The sequence below is a fragment of the Semicossyphus pulcher genome, unplaced genomic scaffold (genome assembly GCF_022749685.1).
Source record: "Semicossyphus pulcher isolate SPU_LCO1_2020_fin unplaced genomic scaffold, fSemPul1.0.p SCAF_8, whole genome shotgun sequence".
In the NCBI taxonomy this organism is placed as follows: Eukaryota; Metazoa; Chordata; class Actinopteri; order Labriformes; family Labridae; genus Semicossyphus; species Semicossyphus pulcher.
This window is the reverse complement of record NW_027211759.1, coordinates 20,093,252-20,114,265: the sequence shown is the minus strand read 5'-3', so window position 1 is coordinate 20,114,265 and position 21,014 is coordinate 20,093,252. Positions and strand designations below refer to the sequence as shown.

The 21,014-nt window shown below is 43.6% G+C and overlaps 1 protein-coding gene across 1 annotated transcript in view; it reads left to right on the top strand.

Moving 5' to 3' along the window:
• Nucleotides 1-20,889, top strand: part of furinb (furin (paired basic amino acid cleaving enzyme) b) — a 69,382-nt gene extending 48,493 nt beyond the window's left edge. The window contains exons 6-15 of the mRNA XM_069685975.1: nucleotides 591-679; nucleotides 4,046-4,218; nucleotides 8,677-8,889; nucleotides 10,056-10,156; nucleotides 13,646-13,749; nucleotides 15,519-15,636; nucleotides 15,866-16,045; nucleotides 16,250-16,377; nucleotides 16,974-17,102; nucleotides 18,741-20,889. Coding sequence (XP_069542076.1) covers nucleotides 591-679; nucleotides 4,046-4,218; nucleotides 8,677-8,889; nucleotides 10,056-10,156; nucleotides 13,646-13,749; nucleotides 15,519-15,636; nucleotides 15,866-16,045; nucleotides 16,250-16,377; nucleotides 16,974-17,102; nucleotides 18,741-19,447 — 1,942 coding nt within the window. The 3' untranslated portion in view covers nucleotides 19,448-20,889. The remainder of the gene's footprint in view (nucleotides 1-590; nucleotides 680-4,045; nucleotides 4,219-8,676; nucleotides 8,890-10,055; nucleotides 10,157-13,645; nucleotides 13,750-15,518; nucleotides 15,637-15,865; nucleotides 16,046-16,249; nucleotides 16,378-16,973; nucleotides 17,103-18,740) is intronic.
• Nucleotides 20,890-21,014: the final 125 nt, after the last annotated feature.

Genomic DNA, 21,014 nt, shown 5'->3' with positions numbered 1-21,014 from the left:
TGTCAAGCTCTGTACAGCTTCAGGATGACTGTGTGGGCGTGTTTGGTCAGATTTGATTGACAGCTCTGGCAAGAGCAGCAAATAACCCCGAAGATTTTTACAAAACCCTCAAGTGACATCAAATCATCAAGTGACAGCTTAATTTTTTCTGCACACTCTAATGCTCTACATGATGACATGAAACAATGCTGCGTATCTTCTTTTATTGTGCATTTGTCCTCAATACTTCCTAATTTCACATCATGTTCAGCACAAAGCTCGTTGCATATGTTGTTATATGTCCTGAATTCAAATGAATTATTTAATTTGCAGAGCATAGCAGCCTTTCTTGCACATATTGTGACAGCGCTAACACGAGTCTGCTGCGGCTACATAAAGGGCCACTGGGTTTATGCTCCTCTTTTGCCTGTGGTGTATTTTTAGCAGCACTTCAGCTACAGTATTGTTTAAAAGCACAGCTCAGTCGAGGGAGCTGCCTCTTTTACTGTCAGTATTTAGTTGACTCATAGTGATGGCCCTGTTTGTTGTGTAAATACCTTCTTTATTATCTTCCTCCTTTTTCTTACTACATCTCCTTTGTCTCTCCTCAGACATGGAACTCGATGTGCGGGAGAAGTCGCAGCTGCAGCCAACAACGGTGTGTGCGGCGTAGGCGTGGCCTATAATGCTAAAATTGGAGGTGAGTGAAGCGTACCATTGGGACTTTTAATTGGGAACATTATTTAATTAGAAATAATATTAATTTAAATGTATTATTCTAATGGGAGATCATATGCACAATAACATTCATACTCACACTAATTAACCCCCTTTGGTGGAACCTTTATCTGAATCACCTATTAGTATGTGTCTTCACGTATTATTAGAGACCCAGCGATAGATCTTCTAGCTGATATCTGTAATATTTTCTTCCTGGGCCATTGACTATCTTTTGCCGGCTGATTGATTCCTTATTGTTCAGATGCACAGAGTGAGCAGCAGAGATAGGAAAGAACAAGCAGTGAACTGTCCTTGATCTATTGCCCGTGAGAAGAATTGCTTTTGATCTTTTTTTGACGTTTAGAAAGTGGATCATTGCTTCATTCCGAGCGCTGTGTGCCAGTGTCATGTCTCCTGCATGACATAAATACGTAAACAACCTTACCAGTGTTAAATGTCTCGTCTCAAAGTGATAATCTCGAATATTGTCGTTTAAAAAAATGTCTGTTGAGTCACTATCTATCGCAAAATCACAAGCAGCACCCAGTTAGTGACACTTTTACCAACACCCAGCAGTGGTTGGGTGATAGTAGGCGGCTGCTTTTCCGGTCTCAGTTGTGAGTAAACAGTAATCTACTATGGCTGAACAAACCAAGAAAAGATCGATGACTACAGATACAACCAAAATTAAATGAAAATCCAAAGAATAAGAAACAAATTGGACGCTCAGATGAAGGCAAACAGTCTAAAAAGGAAAGCGACCGTCAGCAAGGATAATCAAGAGTTATGCTGCGTTCAAGACAACTCGGAAGTCGAGTTTTTCCGACCTCCGACTAGAATAAAATTCTCTGACACGCCATTCAAAGTCAGAGTTCCTACTTGTTCATCTACCCCGACTTCATCCGAGAATCAGATGTCTGACGTCACACAACACTGGCCGCACCCATGGAGAGGCACATCATTAATGGTAAACTATTAACTGAAAAGCAACGTAATATATATATCTGGCTGCATTTAATAGACATCACTACCACGATCTTATAGTAACACATGTTCTGCATGAAAATGTTTAGAAGAAATGTCGCTAATGCGATAAGGTAGCTGGTTACTATGTATAATCTCTTATCGTTGTACACGTGGAACGCTCTGAGGTCGGAAATGTCTTGTCTGGAACGCAGCATAACTACCGCAGCCAACCGTGGACGTCACACATGCAACACTGTCTGTGTGCTCCCGCTATTACTGTTTATCGCCACAGGTGGCGCCAAAGAGAACGAAACTGAAATCTTCAAGATTACAACTTTAAATGACTGAAATCATAGCCCCAGACTCCTGATTTAACTTTGTGACAAGGTGAATCTGACTTTATTTATTCAGTTTTATATGCAGCTTGGCCTGAAACTGACATATCTTTTCTGCCAATTAGATAAAAGCAACCTCATGTTTCAGTCTTTTCTTGAGTCTTTTGTGACGAGGGAACATCCTGAGTTTAGTTTTCTATTGAAGCCAAGAAAACTTTCCCTCCTAGTGGACCTCCTTTTGTACACCTGTGTAAATAATCTGCCTAAAAAGCTCCTCTGAGGAGGCTTTTGCGTAAACAGTAATACATTTGTCATCATATGCATTAAGAGAGAAAACATCCAGGGAGGTTTATTAAAATTAAACCTGTAATCACAAATTAAGTCAGATTTCTTTTCCTTGTCTGCTGAAAAACTTCTTGATAAAGTATTCCAGGGAGGCTTTGAGATTCTTTTGTCACCAGACAATCTGTCAATGACATGATGGCAGCCAACAGGGCTCAGCGGAGCCCTGAGCAGCCTCGCTCACAGATGTTACTCATAACTCCCCTTCTTTGTCTTCATTACTATTCATCTCCCGACAGAGCAACGCTTCGGCCCTGCTCTCATAAATAACTCCTCTGAGAATCTGTTCACGTCATCGGGGGTCACTGAATTGTTTATAAACAGCTGTGATTTACTTCCAAATGCTGATTCTGTGTGTGTGTGTGTGTGTGTGTGTGTGTGTGTGTGTGCTGATAAGAGAGCATGGGGACGTCTAAATGTGTGTATCCTGACTGAGCGATGATCAGTGATTAGAGTTAAAAACCTGTAATTGACCCTACTTGGCTCAGTCTGTGTTTCCCTCCACCTACTGTACTTGTGTGCACTCCATCGACACACACACACACTCAAAGCTGCATTGCTACCTGCTACCTCTGACTCACTAGCTGCAGGGAACTCACACAGCAGCTTCTTAATAAGGAACCGTGGAGCTGCGGGAAGTTGATGAGAATTGTTACGACGGCTATTATCATTACAGCCGCTGCATAATGATCACCGAGCAAACATTGTGCTTTGTGTCACATGTTTAGCCCAGTTGAATGCTTTTTTTTTTCTTCTCAGGCTACTCAGTATTCAAACTTGCGTTACGCCGAGTCCCAACGCCAACAGAGTAATTACGGCTTTGGCTGCATCCCCACTGGCATGTGTTTGTGCCTGCAGCGCCAGACAGGTTGTCTAGAATGGATTATTGAAGTCTTAATGTGGACGTAGGCAGCGCTACTGTTGCCTTCAGAGGTCCGGGGGTCCTCTCCCGGTAATGGACCTTAGTTGAGGGTGGTTCATTTCATGCCTCTCTGCAGCCATTAATGTTCGGAGGACTGATCTGAGGCTGCTCACTTCAAAGGCTCGGACAGGGTTGTGTTCAGGTATGATCAGATGAAAGGTGACATTTGGTGCTACCCTGTGGACACGCCAGTCTGTTGGGGGCTGTAAACTATCTGTTCATCTTGTGAGTGTGTATGTGTGGCTTTCTCTCTCCTGCAGTCTACTTGTCCTTTCTGTGAGTTCTGCGAGGGCAGGAAAGGGCCTTTCTCGGTTTAACAGCCAGCTGGGGTTTTGTTTACGTGACAGTGGAAGCGTGTTGTATCTGTCAGAGCAGCATTTGTGGGTGAAGCTTTGTACATGAAGTCATTAAAACTGGAACTCTGTGAAGCCTTTGGTTTTTTTGTCGTGTCTTTGGTTTTCCTTGTGATGTCTCTCGGTTCGTCTGACAAAGTCTTTTTTCCCTCTTCTTCTGGCTTGTTATGTTTTTGTTTGTTTTTCTGGCACAAGATAAAAATGGGCATTTGTGCTCTGAGTGATTTCCTTCAGTTTTATTATGACAAGTTTCCTCTACTTGTCATCTCACGCTGTGTTTTTTTGCAGGTTTGACACCTCTCCACCCGTCTGAGGCTCAAATTCATACGCTCAGTATCTCTTCACCATCTGTCATCTTGTCACTTTCTCCACCACTTTTCGTGTCTTCAGTTTGGTAAACCTAATTTGTGCTGCGTTGCGTTTTACAGGAGTTCGGATGTTGGATGGGGAGGTGACAGATGTGGTGGAGGCACACTCGCTCAGCCTAAACGCTCAGCACATCCACATTTATAGTGCCAGCTGGGGCCCCGAGGACGACGGCAAGTCATTGGACGGCCCTGCAAAATTGGCTAAGGAAGCTTTTCTCCAGGGAATCACTAAGGTCAGTCCGAGCTCATAACTTCCCCGTCTCTGGCTTTCAGCATCGCAATCAAACTCACATTAGCTATTTAAAGGTTTGATATAAGTTAGTAATAGCTTGACATTTCACTTAACCATACTCATGTCTGGTAGAGTTTGTAATATATGACGCTGAAGCCAGCAGAGGCTTGACTTAAATGTGCACAAAAACAGGAGGCAGGGGAAAGCAGCTGGCCTGGATCTGTCTCAACAAAGTCCACCTACCGGCTCTTCTTAAGCTCACTGATGCTTATCCCTATGAAAACCCAATGATTTGATATTATATGTGGATTATTTGCTGGACTATATTTACCAGTCTAGTGTCAAAATAAGTTTCTCCCTCTCACAGTTTTTTTTCAATCTGCAGCAAAGGATAGGTAAAAGTTATCATAGGCATTTCAGAGATAGCTACGGTAATCTCTATTTACAGATTCTACATTTCTATATAGAACCTGTAGGCAGGGATGTGGATTTTAGGGACAGCAAGTGTTCTGGTGTCCTTTTTAGTACGCTTGTAGTCTGAGTAATATTAACAAATCACGTATCAGCAGGCTGCGCCGTATGCAGGAAAAACCGTCCATGTGGAGAGCAAAAGCAGGCTGATCATAATGCGCCGTAATGACATTGCGGCTCCCATCAGCGGCTGTCTGACAAAGACTTAGCTTCTTATTCATCTCTATAAACAGACATCTGCATGCTAACAGCTAACTATGCATTCTAAATCTAAAATTCAACTTGAGATAAATTAATCTAACGATGTATTCAGCATTCATATTTCCCGACTTCCTAAAATGCATCAGAAATGATCGATCCGACCTCCGTTCAACAAACAAGCATTTTAAAGTTTTCTCCTCTTGAGGACAGACCTGACAGAGCTTCATTTTTACTTTTTACTTATCTGCATCATGATGTGGAAATTTAGCAAAGGTAAGACCCGTTAATTAAAGTAAATCACAAGACAAACGGGTTCTTTTTCTGCAAACAATGCAGCACGCCGAAAAAGGAAGTTGTTTTTTCGCTAACCGGCAGCTACATGCTATATCATCATCGGACTATAGGCGATGGGATCCAAGATTGTGGCTATGGTAACATTAAATTCAGGCTAAGTATTGCAGGGAAACAAAGATTAATATGCGAACACAACTTCTACATTACACCAGGACTAGTAATTCCCTGTAGTGTCTAACAGTAGCTTGGCAACTGGTCCCATTCAAGAAATCCTACAATATTTTGTGCAGATTAATCAAAACTAAATATAATATGTTACACTGATTTTGTTAAACGTGGGTGAAGTTTCAAATCTGTAAGTAAAATTATGTTGGAGTAATCCCCAGGCTTCTCAGCTCAGACAGTTTTTTCTACACGCTGCACTTTGTGACGCCTCAGCAGGCATCGGAGAGCCGGCCAGTCAGAAGAAAGTGGGCTTGTAGCAGCGGGGTTTCTTAAAGGGAGTGAGAGAAATGATTCGTTTTTTTAACTGTTTATTATGCTAAGCTACACCACAGGTATCACAGAGTGAAATATGAAGCTTGAAATTAGCATAACTCTTTAGTTTGGAAAGAACTAGGGTAGCTGTTTGCCCCTGTCATGGTTTTTATGCTAAGCTTAGCTAACCAATTGCTGGCTCCAGCTTCGTTTTAAGCTACAGACATGAGAGTGGTATTTATCTTCTCACCTAACTCTCTGCAAGGAAGCAAATACAGTAATATATATCCCAAAATGTCAGTTCCTTTAAGCTACTAACAGAGCAGTTTCCCTGATGCCAGCAAAACCGTCTGTTGGAAATATGAGGTCTGAATATATTTCCGCCTTTACAATCGTACTGAATCAGTCACTAATGGAGGAAATGTCACTGATATGTACTGAACAGAAGGACAACTCAAGGTGAGTCTGTTAATTGCCCTCTAATAAGTCCTTCAGAGTTTGGTGGAGTAAGACGTTAAAGAGTATGACTGATTATCTCCGGCTAATGTCATCATTCCTCATGTGTCAGCATGCTACATCAAAAGACGTCAGTGGAACAGCTGAATGATAAATGTTAGATGGGAGAAAATAGAAAACGAGGAGCGAGCACTGACGCCGAACAATAGTCAAATTCAAAGAAGGCAGCAATTAGCGTGTAAATGAGTGAAACTGCAGATTTTCTGTGGAGCAGAATGATTCATAAGCCCCATCACAAAATGCGAAATGCTCCACATATCACAGTGTGTTAGTGAGGAAAAATTGCCTGTCAGCTCCACAACGGGATCTTTCTGGTTCAGCGTGTGTTCTCCTGGCAGAGAGATAACCCCTGGCACCGAAGTGTTATCGTCTGGCCTCTGTAACCTGCAGCAAAGGCAGCGTCAGGTCATAAATTGGGATGGAAGGTTTAGGAGTATTAGCTGGAGCTCAGGACGCCTGTGAGAGGATACAGTACGAGTCAGACAGCATCATACACACAGTTTGCTCTCTTTTTTTTGTGGGAGGAAATGTGGGAATCTATTTAGGAAATGTAATGGATAATCCTGTTATAAAAAACATCTAAAGAAGCTCATTTACTTTGATCAGGTTAAGTCGAGGTCCCTTTGTACGCTTCATGCGTTAAAATCCGGTTATCTGTACCAGAGAAAACAGCGTTGCAACAACACTGATAAGGGAGCAAAAATCCAAGGATCTTTGTATTTGTGTGAAGTGTGAAGCAAAAATACTGGAACTGACAGTGTAATGGGACTTTTATTTTCTTAACAGCCGGGCCGAGACTCAAGCAGGCGGAGAGCAGAGAAACAGACAGTCACAATCTCTAACAACAACAGGAGCACAAAAACATTCTCCAGCCTTTTTCATCAAAAACTCAAAACTGAAAAACAGCAATGTTCCTTTTTTTTTCCTCTCGAGCTTTTTGTTTCTGCTGGCGACTGAAGGAGAAGATGAAATGGTACACATCTGTTTTCTTTCACCTTATTAATTTGGTCCTTGCCATCAGCCGTTTCACTGTTCCTGCTCTTTTTATGTGGGATGTAAAAATGGTCCCTCTTCTTCCTTTCATCTGTTTTCTTCATCTTGTGCATGTCTTAGTTTCTTGTTTGCTCTCCATAATGAATGCGTTATCTGCCCACTTGGTTCAGACTGTAGGTGGAAGAAGAGAAGTTTATTAAATCCGACAAAGGAGGTTATGCATTTCCGTGCAGTTAACGCCCAGATTTTATGAAACTTTATGGAAGAATTTGGCATCAACCAAGAAAGATCCAGTCCTGATCCGACTTACAAATAAGCAATAACAGCAAACTGGGCATGACTTAAAATGTTAAACTTAGGAAAGACGGTGCAATGAATGCAGGAAGAAATGTGAGTTGTGTGTTAATATCCTTATTTATTTAGCACTTAAATAAAAATACTTCAAAGCTTCATAGACGCACACATAAAAAAAGGCAGATTAAAGGGTCTAACAAAGAACATAAAGTACTTGTTCGATATATTTTTCAACAGGAATAGCATAATAAATATGACAGCTAAAGTAAACCTTTTTAAAGTCACCTCTTTCAGTATTTAAAAGGACACTGAGGTTGCGCTTCACTGCGGGAATAATTCAGAGCTGTGGAGCTCTGACTGCAGATGCCCTGCTGCCCTCTGTCTCTGTGTCCAGCCCGGCCCTGAGGGACAGTCAGCAACCACTGGTCAGCAGACCTCAGGCTAAGTTCAGCTATGAGAGAAAGGAGGTCAGCCGTGTAGGAAGGAGGCAGACCGAGCCTAGTTGTAGAAATAAGCAGGCAAGCTTGAAAATCAATTTGGAAAAGCCACGTGTAACTAGTGCAAGGAGGCTAAAATAGAGAAAATGTGCAGAACTTACGAGCAACCTGGCAGCTGTGATTTGTACAAACCATGAGCGGTGCATCGATTTCTGCGGCATCCAGCAGATGAAGAGTTACTCTTCTAATCTACTGGAGACAAATAGAAAAGCATCTGTGTCTTGGAACAAAAATGAACGAGCTAATCTTAGCAATGTTCGGAGTTGACAATTGATGCTCTTTGTTGCTGATTTTTTAATCTGAGTCATAAACCTCCCAGAGACGTCTAGCCTCATGTTGGCAGTCCAGACCCGACTGGACTAAATGTAAGTCTCATAATAGAGTGCGTGTGTTGTAGGAGCAACAATCTCACTGCCAGATATCATGTTGTCATTTGTCAGGTCACTAAATTGTATTCAGCTTGAGTAGATCGTGTAATTACATTTCTCCTGTTTGTTATCTGATGTTGTGCCGCACTAAGTCGCCTGACATTATGATGTATTAATAAGAGATGTGCCTACAGCGGTTCTCTGTTTCTGAGCACATAAGCGACAAGGCGTTTTAGCAGCGAGACAAACGTGTTTGTCAAAGGCAATTTTTCACAATTTAACAAGCTCTTGTTCGTCTCTTTCTCCGGATCACAGCTATTTGATAGTGTATATCTTTCTGTTCCACAGGGACGCGGCGGACTTGGCTCCATCTTTGTGTGGGCTTCGGGTAACGGCGGCCGGGAGCAGGACAGCTGCAACTGTGACGGCTACACCAACAGCATTTACACCCTGTCCATCAGCAGCACCACGCAGTCCGGCAACGTGCCGTGGTACAGCGAGCCCTGCTCTTCCACCCTCGCTACCACCTTCAGCTCTGGAAACCCGGGGGAGAAGCAGATAGTGGGTGCACACACACACACACTGAAACCTCTGAACATCTCACATTTTGTGTAGGATTGTTTTTATACTGCAAAAATAACCGCACATCTCGTACTTTGTGCTGGCCAGAAGTTGGCGCGTATACATCAAAATGAATCCTTCTCAAGTGTACGTCCACATTAATCTTGTGTGTCTCAAATCAAACATGGGCATCGAACTGTCAGAATCAGAGTGGCTGATGTGTAGCATACAGTGAGCCAAGCTGACAAACACTGAGAGATGCCACATGCTTCCTTCAAGCTGCTTGTCAGCTGAAGAAAAAGATTTGCCTCAGGGACGCAGAATAACATAAAACAACCATGAATCTGCCATTCGCTCCAAAATTCACCAGAGGCAGGCTGCAGGCGAGCAAACACTACTCATCAAATGGATGAAACTGGAGTCTTTTTGAAATGTACCACAGAGGTTGCTTTGTATAATAGAAGCAGTCATTTGTTGAATGAGCGAGTGTATACAGATTTCTTTTATCCCAAACGTGTATTTATGCTTTCTCTCTGTCAGATTTTAGTTTAGAGCATCAAAGTACAAGCACTCCCGGGCTTTAAATATGTCTTACTTGGACTTACATGAACTCATTTAGTGACATTCATCTTTTTTTTGGCCTGTGCAAACACCTGCCCCCCTTTTGTTTACTCCTCTGACACACAGACGTCTCTCCACTCATAATGGTCATTAGAGTCACAATCTGTCAGTTCCAAAAGTTTCAAACCAAGAACGTGTCCCTAACCTTCCCAGCTCTCCTTGCCCTCTGGCTTCCTGTCATCGCCGACGCGTCCCCATCATGATCCAGACGGGCCTCATTAGCTTTCTGGCCTTGGCCGCGAGCGAGAGCAGAGGATCGCCCGGAGTGATAACACACTTTGTCTCACCATTGCCCGACCTGACTGGGCTGATTTGGCTGACATTCACTGCCCTGACTGTGACCCTTTGGCGGGGATCCACAGACCTGAGAATGAACCTGCCTCCTCCTCCTCCTGTCTGTCTCGGTTGCTGCGGGCAGAGCTCTCGTTGTCCCCAGCCCTCCCCGGTCTAACTCATACTGAAGTGGAAAACTCAATGTGTCATATTAACTATGTGTGTCTCCCTCCATATTTCAGTACACTTCTCTCTCTTCTCCCGTCTCCAAGGTGACCACAGACCTCAGGCAGAAATGTACAGACTCTCACACGGGGACATCTGCCTCGGCCCCGCTGGCTGCTGGGATCATCGCTCTGGCTTTGGAGGCCAAGTGAGTGAGACAGTCACACAGTGTTCCTGCTTTATGCAATTTCTTTAGTCGACCCTGTAGTCAATAAACTGCTGCAACACGTTCTCGCTGCCAACTCACCCTTTAACATCAGTTCCACAGACGCAGTGATCTGCTGTGCAGTATGAAATACTAAGTATGCAAACTGTGAAGCATCTGGTTAGACTTTCAAAACAAAGCTTGTCGACAAAACTTCACATCTTATGAGCTCTGAACAAGCAACAATATCAAACATGGGGTCAATGTTGGGAAGCAGTTGCAGTTTGATTAGCTTTACTTCTTAGTTAGGATTAGGAAAATATTGTGTTGTAACATCCTGTGAGGAGTTTTTATCTGGTTATAAAACAGATTGAAATTAATACCGATCCCTCTTTATGACCTACGAAAGCAAACTAGAAACTAGATTGATTATTTCTCTATATTAGTAATGCCTGTTACTGCTGCCACCAGCTCAGTGTCAGATGAAATGATCTACAGCACATCAACCTAAAGTGCATTTCTGTACATTTAACGGATTAAGATTCATACTGATACATTTGACTCTTAAAGGGCAAGTTCGTCGATTTTCAACCCCAGTCATATCATGCTTTAATGGGGAGCTAATGCCATAATGGTAGAAAAAAAATGCAATTGCCTTGGGAGGATGCTATCCGCTTCTCCAACGGGCCCAGGAAAACCTCCACCAGACTACGTAAAACGTGTCATCTGGCGGAGGCCAGGGAGCTCGCTAAACTACACTTCCTCAATCTAGGACGCCCGCTTCCGATGTCATGTCTCGTTCAAAATCGTCAGGTTTGAAATGTAGACTGCAGACCTGAAGATTTTTTAGACGATCCACGGGTATATTCTCGTCTTATTTATGATTCTGTACCGCTCTGACCCATTGCCTGCAGTGAAACGGTAGTATTTCACTCCAGCGTCTCTCGCTGGGCCGTTCCTTTCAGAGGTAGGGGCGCAATGCATGCTGGGTGTTGTAGGAATGTAGAATGGGCGAAACCACAAGCTGTTTGTGCAACTTTCTCCACAGCTATGGTACCAATTTCAAATATTGCTTCTATCGATTACCTAGAACGCCAGCTTTGACTGACAGCGGCTTTTTCCAGGGATGAATTGCTCCTTTAATAGACAGCAGGAGGATTTTTTTACCTGAAACTACTTACAGGTAACTCACGATATATTGGGCGATATGTGGCCCACAATAACTATAATATCACGGTACAGCGATTCTGCGTTAATTGATATATTGCAACACAATCATATATGACAATATCTGATTAACTGAAGAAAACTAAATGCCCCTAAAAAGGTAAAGTGCAGGATTAATGTGTTTATTTACTGGTATTTTATGTCAGCACAGAATTGGACACTGAGATGAAACAATGAACGTGTTTTTAGTCTGTAAATTTAATTTACAGAGCTATAGAACAAATTAGGGTCAAGAGTCAAGAAGTAGTGACGCAGTTAGACAAAATTGCAGGGAAATCTGTTTAGAGTGCCGTATATTTGTAAATTAAAATATTGATATTTGGCGCCAGCCCGGAGATAATACAATATTGATACGACAATATATTACTGTATCGATATTTTGTCCCACCCGTACTTACACATGTACACGACAGGATCAGCAAAGAGATAAGGCATACCGCTTTGTCCACAGGGGTTGCCAAGATCAACACACAATGAAATTACAGTCAATGCTGTATCCTTGGTGAAAGTTGTGCATGACGCATCAAATCACCCTCACCTCCTTCAAGTGCACACTTTCCTCTTCTTTTTATACTACCTCGCCTGACTTCGCCTGCACATAAAAGCATTATGCAAGAGGAGAGCGTCTGACACCTACATTTCTCTAGTTCTAAGCAGCATAAGGTATGTGACAAGCTGGGAGTGGCTGGCATTTACCGTTTAAAAGAGCAAAAATAAACACTTTAATTGTGGAATTTATCTGTTATCCTTGACTCGTGGGATGCGTTTGTGTACTGAGTGTTTATGCGAGCACTCATCTCAAAGTTTGCACTTGCGTCTGGGAGTCAGCCCTGGCCTAAATCCCAGCCCACAAATTCTTTCCTCAGCAAATTAAGCTTTTGATAATCAGTTAATTAGCAAGACAAATCAGCAGCTGCCGCCCACACACACATCTGAATACCTGGAGGGCTGTAGTGAAGATTTGAACTCTGAAATGTCTCTCATTATCACTCACTCAGGTGTCACAATCCAAGTTTCTGTCTGCGGCTCTAATGCGTTCTTCCATTATGTTCCTATCTTTAGTCATATCTTGTGCATGTTAAGTCCTCTTATCTGTCAGCACTCCTTCACGTTGCATTAGTCTTTTTATTTCCACATTAGCAATTAGCTGACAGGTGACGCATCGAATCCCGTGTTTCCTCACAGCCCGGTTCAGGAAAACATCCTCGGAGTCGCAGGTTTATCTCAGCGGTGTCACCTCTGATATCAAAGGAGAAGGGCACTGACTGACAGAGCGACTGTTTACAACATGTAGACTATCTGTCACTTTGAACACAAAACCAGAGTCAGTGTTTGTCAGTGAGCAGCCCCCCTCTCCCCATCATCCCAGACCCTCTCTGACAGGCAGCAGTAATAACAGGGTAGCTGGTTTATCAGACTGGGACCACACTGGAGGCACGGAGATGGAATCATTTAATAGGCAGGGTGTTTTGGCTTTCTGGTGTTTTTATTATTTTATTATTTCCCCTCCCGCTCTTAGCCGAGGTGACATTGAGTGGTTGGGGGATCTTGTCCATTAATAACACATGAGAGGATGTGAGATGTGAATGCTGATGCAGGGAGCGGCGGAGGTGATGCGCCACAGTGCTTTCTGTGTTCCCGTTTCTATCAACTCTGATGTTGCACTGAGTGATTCATGGTTTGATTATCTTAACCCACAGAGCAGTTTCTTCCTCACTGAAAGGCTTCTCTGCGGCGCCTCTTAATAAATCTCTATTTTTAAAAATCTTTTTTATTTGGCTTCTTCTGTGTGGAAGGTAACTCCATCTGCCCCAATCCCAGACCTCATTACAAACTATCATTACAGAAAGGTCCGGACAGTCCTCGGCGATAGTGTTTCCACTGTTTTACTGCGTTCCCTGACCTTTCGACACAATAGGTTATAATGTACCTATAACATAGTGTGCTACAACCATAATGTGAGCTCATACTTTTGTTACGGTTGACTGACATGTCCCTCAGGGCTTCCGCTACATTTCAGTGTAATATTTCATAAATGTAGGGCCGTCCTCTGTATGTTCAGCTGCATCATATTTCAGGTGTGTCTACAGACTCCTGACCTTTTCACATCCCATAGCTCCTCACATTTCCTCCGCTGTATTGTCGAACAGATGAGGTCGGCGTAACCCGGCTTTTCTCAAAATGTGCATAATGTGGAATTTAATACCTGCAGATATCGCATGTCAGGAAGTCAACACGGTCACTTTGCTTCCTGTTTATTTGCAGCATGAACCTGACCTGGAGGGACATGCAGCACCTGGTGGTGAGGACGTCCTGGCCCGGACACCTCAGCGCCGCAGACTGGAGGACTAACGGAGTGGGGCGCAGAGGTAAAGTGTATGGATGCACGATATTGTCGGCACGTTACCGGTATCTGCAGATTATGGCTTGAAAATGACGCAATGGCAGAAATGTAACTTTTCCGCCGATATTTTCCGCTGATAAAACGACGCTTTAATTCTGCCTAAATGCTCGACGATTCCCGAAAAAAGCTTGATGTAATGCGACGACTTTAACTAAGCATGACTGTGCGCACACACTGCCTGCGCAAAGTTATTAACAATATATAAATGAAGACTAAAAAGTCACAGAAACTTCAGCCAATGAACAGAAGTTAAACAACTTTCACAACTCTTAACTAGCTAACAGTTAGCTCACATTCTCGTCATTTTACCGGACTTAACACCATCAAACACGCCGAAAATACACCACAGCCGGCGCTAATAAAGTTACATAAACATCAGTGCAGAACTAATTTACATATTCATGGTCGCACACAAGATAAAAAGAGAGTCTGTGATCACTGATGTCTCTGTAGTAGGTGCAGTAGACAAGTGCCCTGCCGTGTTTCGGGGGGATGCTGCATTCAGGTGCGCTCAGAAACGTGAGTGATCAGACATGTGACCTTTTGTACCACGCCTCTTCCGTCAAGCGTGAAGAAGGGTGCAAGATGTCTGCGGTATGGCAGTTTTTGGCCACTACAATAAGAGTAGGCATGATATCAATTCCTCTACAGGGGAGACTTGATGTTCTCTGCAATTATTGGCAAAAAAAAATCCAATATCGTGCATCCCTAGTAAAGTCCAAATCAGACACAGATTGTATCATAAGGTGCTATATATGTGTGTTTATCTTGTGCACAAATTGCAATAGTATGAGCACAGGAGAAACTTCATTATCATACAAAGAGCGGTTTAATAAAAGCAAACAAGAATCTGTCATATGCAAAGTAAATTTTGTGCGCGTTTGCGATTATGCACATAATCACACAATAATAATCTCCCTCTTCTGTGCTCTCCAAATTCCCTGCAGACTTACTCTCCCAAATTGTCTGCTCTGTGTGCTCTCTTTGCCTGCACACTCACCGAAGCTGACAAAGCGTTACAGAATGTCACCGTTTCAGCCAATCAGAAAATTTATTATAATTCAAATCCAAAAAGAAAATCAGAAGCCAGAAGGGAGAATTTTACTCAAGTAGGCCCCTTACATTTCATGAAATAGTTCCCTTTATACTAAAAAAACCTAATAATTTGTAATACTATTTGCATAAAGTAATAACATCAGCATTTCAGCATAGGCAGAGCAGACAGTCTCACTGATTAACAGCCAGAGAGCAGCCCCGTACAACAACCAACTTCTTTGTTGCTAAAGTCACCTTCTCACCTCAGCTATAAACATGATCACACGTCTTGTCCTTGTCCATCAAATAAACATTCACTTGTGAAAAGGGCACATTAACTGGCTTATAAACACAGCTGCAAATATCACTTTGGTCCTTTTAAATGCTGCTGTGATCATCGCTCTGTGAGCCACAGAGACGTCCTCCAGTCAGCTGCGACAAGAAGGGGAATGTATGATGTGTCCCAAATGATTGACAATAAATACAATTGAAAATAAAGGAGACGTAAACTTAGTCCCTGAAATTTAACAGTTGCACAGATATAGTTTTGTAAAGGTGGCAGAGTTCAAGAACACACATAACGACAGTATCACTTCAAAGTCTGGATTGTTAACTGACTGTGATTCCCATTTCATATGAGGTTATTTTTTTTCATCACCACCTCTCACAAACCTGCCTTTCCCTCTCGTCTCTCCTCAGTGAGTCACTCGTACGGTTATGGGCTCCTGGATGCAGGTGCTGTGGTCGCTCTGGCTCAGAACTGGACCACAGTGGCGCCGCAGCATCAGTGTGTTCACACCATGCTGGCTGAACCAAGGTTAGAAGCCTGACTTGAAGCTCTGTGTTTGTGTGTGTGTGTAGTAGCGAGTTTTATTTTCATTATGAGCGCTCGCTGTTCTATCATGCAGCTCAGCCTGATGGATGTCACTGCTTTCGGCCCGGAGCTGGAGCGCTTGCGTAGATTTGCAGCACGGTGTTATTGTCTGTGTCCACTTTCTGCAGCCACAGAACATTAACCGCTCTCCCCTCCCAATTCTAACCTGCAGAGACATCGGCGACAAGCTTGTGTTCAGCACGAGCGTGGATGCCTGCTGGGGACGACCGGAGTATGTCAGCTCTGTGGAACACGTTCAGGCTCGCCTCACTCTCTCCCACAACCAGAGAGGAAAATTGGCCATTCATCTCATCAGCCCACTGGGCACTCGCTCCACCCTGCTGTTCCCCAGGTACATTGTAAAACACATCGCTACACACTCAAGCAGCAGAGGCCTGATATGAATCTCTCACAACCTGACCAGCACAATGTGCACATCTGCGTTTGTACCTCAGTTTTCGTTGTGCACAGTTACTATATGGGAAAAACACACTTTTTGCTTCGTACCGCTGAAAAAATACCACAAACACTTTATCTCTGTCACTTTCTCTTTCAGGCCGAATGACTTCTCCTCGGAGGGATTCAACGACTGGGCCTTTATGACCACCCACTCATGGGATGAGGATCCTCAAGGAGAATGGACCCTGGAAATAGAGAACGTTTCTCTTAATGGGCGTGACTATGGTAACCCCGCTCTTCACCATTAAAAGTTTAGTCTTACATCACGTAAAACCTACACTTACGCCAGCCTCATCAACTCAAGTGCTCTTGCATATATTTCAGGCTTCTCTGAACGTCTCCTCTCAGATTCCTGATTTTCTCTGTCCCATTTCTTCTCTAATGATTCACTTGAAACCGTTTTTTGATACCAGAAACATCCAGATTAAAACCAGCCGGGCTGCTTTGCAGAAAAAGTCTTCTGCAACAATGTTGTTGCCAACCTTTTTATTATCTACTTGATTTCGTTGAGGCGACTTTTGTGCTTTCAAAAGGCAAACAGCAGCATGTTGTTGCGTAGAGTTAACTCGTTAAGCCATCCTGCGGCTTTGTTTACTCTGAGCAGGAGGAGGAATGATATAAGAACAAGTCTCTTCCCCGGCTGGTGTTGATCCTCCTCCAGTGTTGGGTTCAGTCTGCCCTCATCGCTTGTCTTTCCTTCCACCCCCATATCCTTTTCTCAGCTAGTTCACACTGTTCCCTCTCTGAGAAGTGTTACATTCATATTCTTTTCTCTCTTGATGTAACACCCCCTCTGCTCCTTCTCTGTCCTGCCCTCTCAGGTGTCTTGAGTCAGTTCACACTCATCCTGTGGGGCACCGGACCGAGTGCCGTCAACCCCTCTGCGTCTGACTTCCCCCGACCGTCCAACAACAGCTGCAAGACTTTTGACGCCCAGCAGATCTGCATCGGTGAGATTATTAGGGCTGAGTTTGTTCGTATTGGCGCCGGCTCACAGTCTGCGTGTCAGAACAGAATTTTGGTCAGACTGTTTTGGGTATTTCAACTTGTGAAAAGCAAATGTTGTGAATACAGATTGCCCATCAACAAGCCTCTTGTACATCTGTTTACACACACTCGATGAATATGCACATTGCCATATGTCATTAGTTAGAATCAGAGCGTGCGACGTATGGACGAGCAGCAGGAGATTAAAAACTGCGTCAGTGAAAGAGGTGCGACGGTTTTCAACGACTGCTGAGGAAGATGAGCTCCTCATTGAAAGGCAGATGAGGTCAGACGCTCGTTCTGCTCCCCTGCACTCAGACGCTCTCCGCTTAATCATTTCAGACTTCTCCATAATTTATTTACAATATACATTTCAAGTGTTAGAAGAAAAGCCTTATTATACAGCGTCCCAGTTTCCTAACAAATGAACAGAAAGGTTCACGAAAAGGACTTTAAAAAAATTGTTTAATTAGACTGCTTCATGGCTGCGGCCTTCTTTTACAAGAGGTTGGTTTAAAAGGACAAATGTAGACGCTTCTGTGTGGATGGAAATTACACTAAAGTCTAAACCAACAAATACAAAGAATAGTTTCTAACAACTACATGAAAATGTGAAGGATTTAAATGGATCTCATATTTTTCTGGGGTTTTTTAAAGTTAGAATCTCGAAGATCTCAGTTTCGTTCTCTTTGGCGGCACCTATGGAGATAAACGGTAATTGCAGGAGCACACTTCCCAGATATCCAGACAGTGTTGCATGTGTGACGTCCACGTTTGGCTCCGGTTGTAACTCTTGATTTTCCTGGCTGACGGTCGCTTTCCTTTTTAGACTGTTTGCCTTCATCTGAGCGTCGAGTTTGTTTCTTTTTCTTTGGATTTTCACTTATTGTTGAAGTTGTATCTGTAGCCATCCATCTTTTCTTTGTTTGTTCAGCCATAGTAAATTACTGTTTACTCGCAACACTTGCAGGGACCGGAAAAGCAGCCACTTAGCTCCGCCTGCCCTCTCTGGCAGACCAACCACTGCTGGGTGATGGAAAATGCGTCACTAACTGGGTGCTGCTTTAGATTTATTCCGCAAAAAGTTGCCACTGACAGCCAGTCCATAATACTGCAAAGGCTTTCATCAGTGGGCCATAGGTGTAATCACCATTCAGCGATAAATAGAGACTTCACTGACATTTATTTAAATGAAAATCTTCGAGATTATTACTTGAAATATAGCCTCAGATTTATTCATAAACACTCAAATGAATGAGTTTTTATGTGTCTCATTAGCCCAACAACAGAGACAATTTATGGTCAACTATATTGATCCTATAAGCAAAAACTCCAAACGTTTGATGGTTTCAGCTTTTAAAATGGTTTTCCAAGTCTTGCGCTTCACACATCACTTTGTTTGGATACACCACTTTGGGCTCTATTAAATTGTGATTGCCTTTTTTTTTACTTACAAATAAAAATGAAAAACATGTTTCAAGCAGCCCGTAGTAATAAACACTGGAGTTCTTCAGTAAACTTCAAAGGAAAGTGTGAAGAAGTGATCGGACTTGTAAAAATGTTTCTCAGATTTGTGTGGTGTTTTTCATGTCTCCTTCCAGAGTGCAGCCCCGGCTTCTCCCTCTTCCTCCAGGGTTGTGTGAAGTTGTGTCCCCCAGGCTTCACCTCAGGCCCGCAGCTCCTCAACCTCTCCCTGGAGAACTGGGTGGACATGTCCTCCGTCCAGGCCTGTCTGCCCTGCAACCCCTCCTGCCTCACCTGCTCTGACACCGGGCCCACGGACTGCCTCTCCTGCCCGCCACACAGCCACCTGGTCCTCACCTCCTGCCTGCACCAGAACCAGGTCCAGCGGAAATCCCCTCTAGCTGGGGGACTTCAGGGCGATGGAGCCCAGCTCGAGGGGGAGCCTCCATCTGCAGCAGACGACAGCGGGGAAGGAGAGGAACCTTCGGGTCTCAGCGTCGCTCCGTCCAATCAGCTGCCCGCCGTCGTGGCCGTGCTCAGCTGTGCCTTCATCCTGGCGGCCTTCGTCGGGGTCTTCTTCTTGCTGCAGATGCGCTCTGGTGGCGCCTCTCTGGGCTGGAGGACCAAACTGCCCTCTGTGTATTCAGAGACCAGGGGGGTGCGGGTGGGTTTTGGTTTCGGCTTTGGCCAAGGACGGGAGAGGAAGGCTCGGATATGCTACAGAGGGATCCCCACTGTGTGGGGGGACGAGGACACGATCGCCTACCAGTCTGAATCAGACAGCGAGGAGGTGGACGGTCACAGCGAGAGGACAGCTTTCATCAAGACGCAGAGCTCGATCTAGCTGATCCTGAATCAGCGGGGTCTCTTCAGTATTTAGATCGGAGTGTGTTGTGTGGATACAGAAAGAACAATCACACAGGATCAGAAACACACACACACACAGGCCTTACCGTCCATCAGTCCAGACATCCCAGAGTCAGTCTTTTGTTTTTCATGTATTTATTTACCTACATGTATTTATCTTCTGTGACTAATATTTATGTCAGATGCATTCACTATACATTAGACTCCACTGATTTACAATGTCATGCAACTGTCTCACTTAACTTAACTTGAGTAACATGTGTGAGAGTATTTGGAGCAGTTTGTCAAAGAGGGTTTTACAGAAATGTTGTATCACTAAATTCTTACACAAGATATTTTTGAAACAATGGTGAAACTTACCAGCAGTGGCCAAGATATCCTGACTATTATACCCAAGTATTGTCCAATCCTTAAGCACCCTGAAGCCTACATTTCCCACAATGCAACTACATAGCCTCATTTTTGAAAATCTTGTAGTCTCCAAGGCCAACAACCAATTTAGAGCTCAAAATGACCCAAATGAAACGTTTTAGACGAGGGACTGGTGACCTGTAGTAGCCTTCTGCACTTTTTAAATCAGGCTGAGAAGTGAGAAATACTGAGAAACACTCATTATGACAACTGAACTAGATGTGTACAGTGGGTGAAACTATCCACATTAAAGGGCCAGTTCGCGAATTGCTCCTTTAAGCATTTGATTTGACCCACAGCACAAACTTCAGCACAGGCAGAGCTGTTATAAATTGGCGTTGTTCTATTTTATCAGATTCCTGGTAGGTTTCGGGGGCCAGGGGTTGTAAAGTTGGCACGCTTCTCATTTATAGCATGAAAACTTTAAATTGAAGATTTCTGCAGCGTACTGGGACGGCATAATAAAACATCCCGCCGGCTGTTTGATAAGCAGGAAAATGCGGAGGATGCTCTGTTTTCAATCAAGGCTCAGCGGGAATTGCAACTGCAGCTCTGACATATCAGATATATCAGTCACACAATCTCATTGGCTTGTAGCAGGGCGGCACTGTTTCCCAGTGAAAGGAGGAAATACTGAACCCGAAGCTGCTCGGCTGACCTTTACAGCGTCTTTCTTCTTGGTTGCTGCTGGTAAGAAAAACGATCATTTTCTCTTCATTCCCCCCTCAGAGTATTTATTGATTTTGGGGCTTTTCTCCCAGAACGTCTTCATCACGATAAAACCTCCCTCCCTTTTTTTTTCAGAGCGCCGTACATTACAAAACAAACACATGCTTTACTTCCCGTCTACAGTGTAAACTCACAGCAGCACACTATGGATATAAAGGCCCGAATGGTTTCAGTGATTAATAACTGAAGAGATCTCGTATTTTCTATGTTGGTTTTCTATCCTTTTTTATTTAACTGACAGTGGATGTTAATATTGTGGAGATCAGTTTCATGCTGGAATAAAACGACTGGCTGTTGCATAGACAGACTGCATGTGTCTTTACTGCCAGGTTTTAAAACTTTTATTCTCCTTCTTAAATTCAGCACCCTGACACAAACAGCACCCAAGAGAACAGATGGCTCAT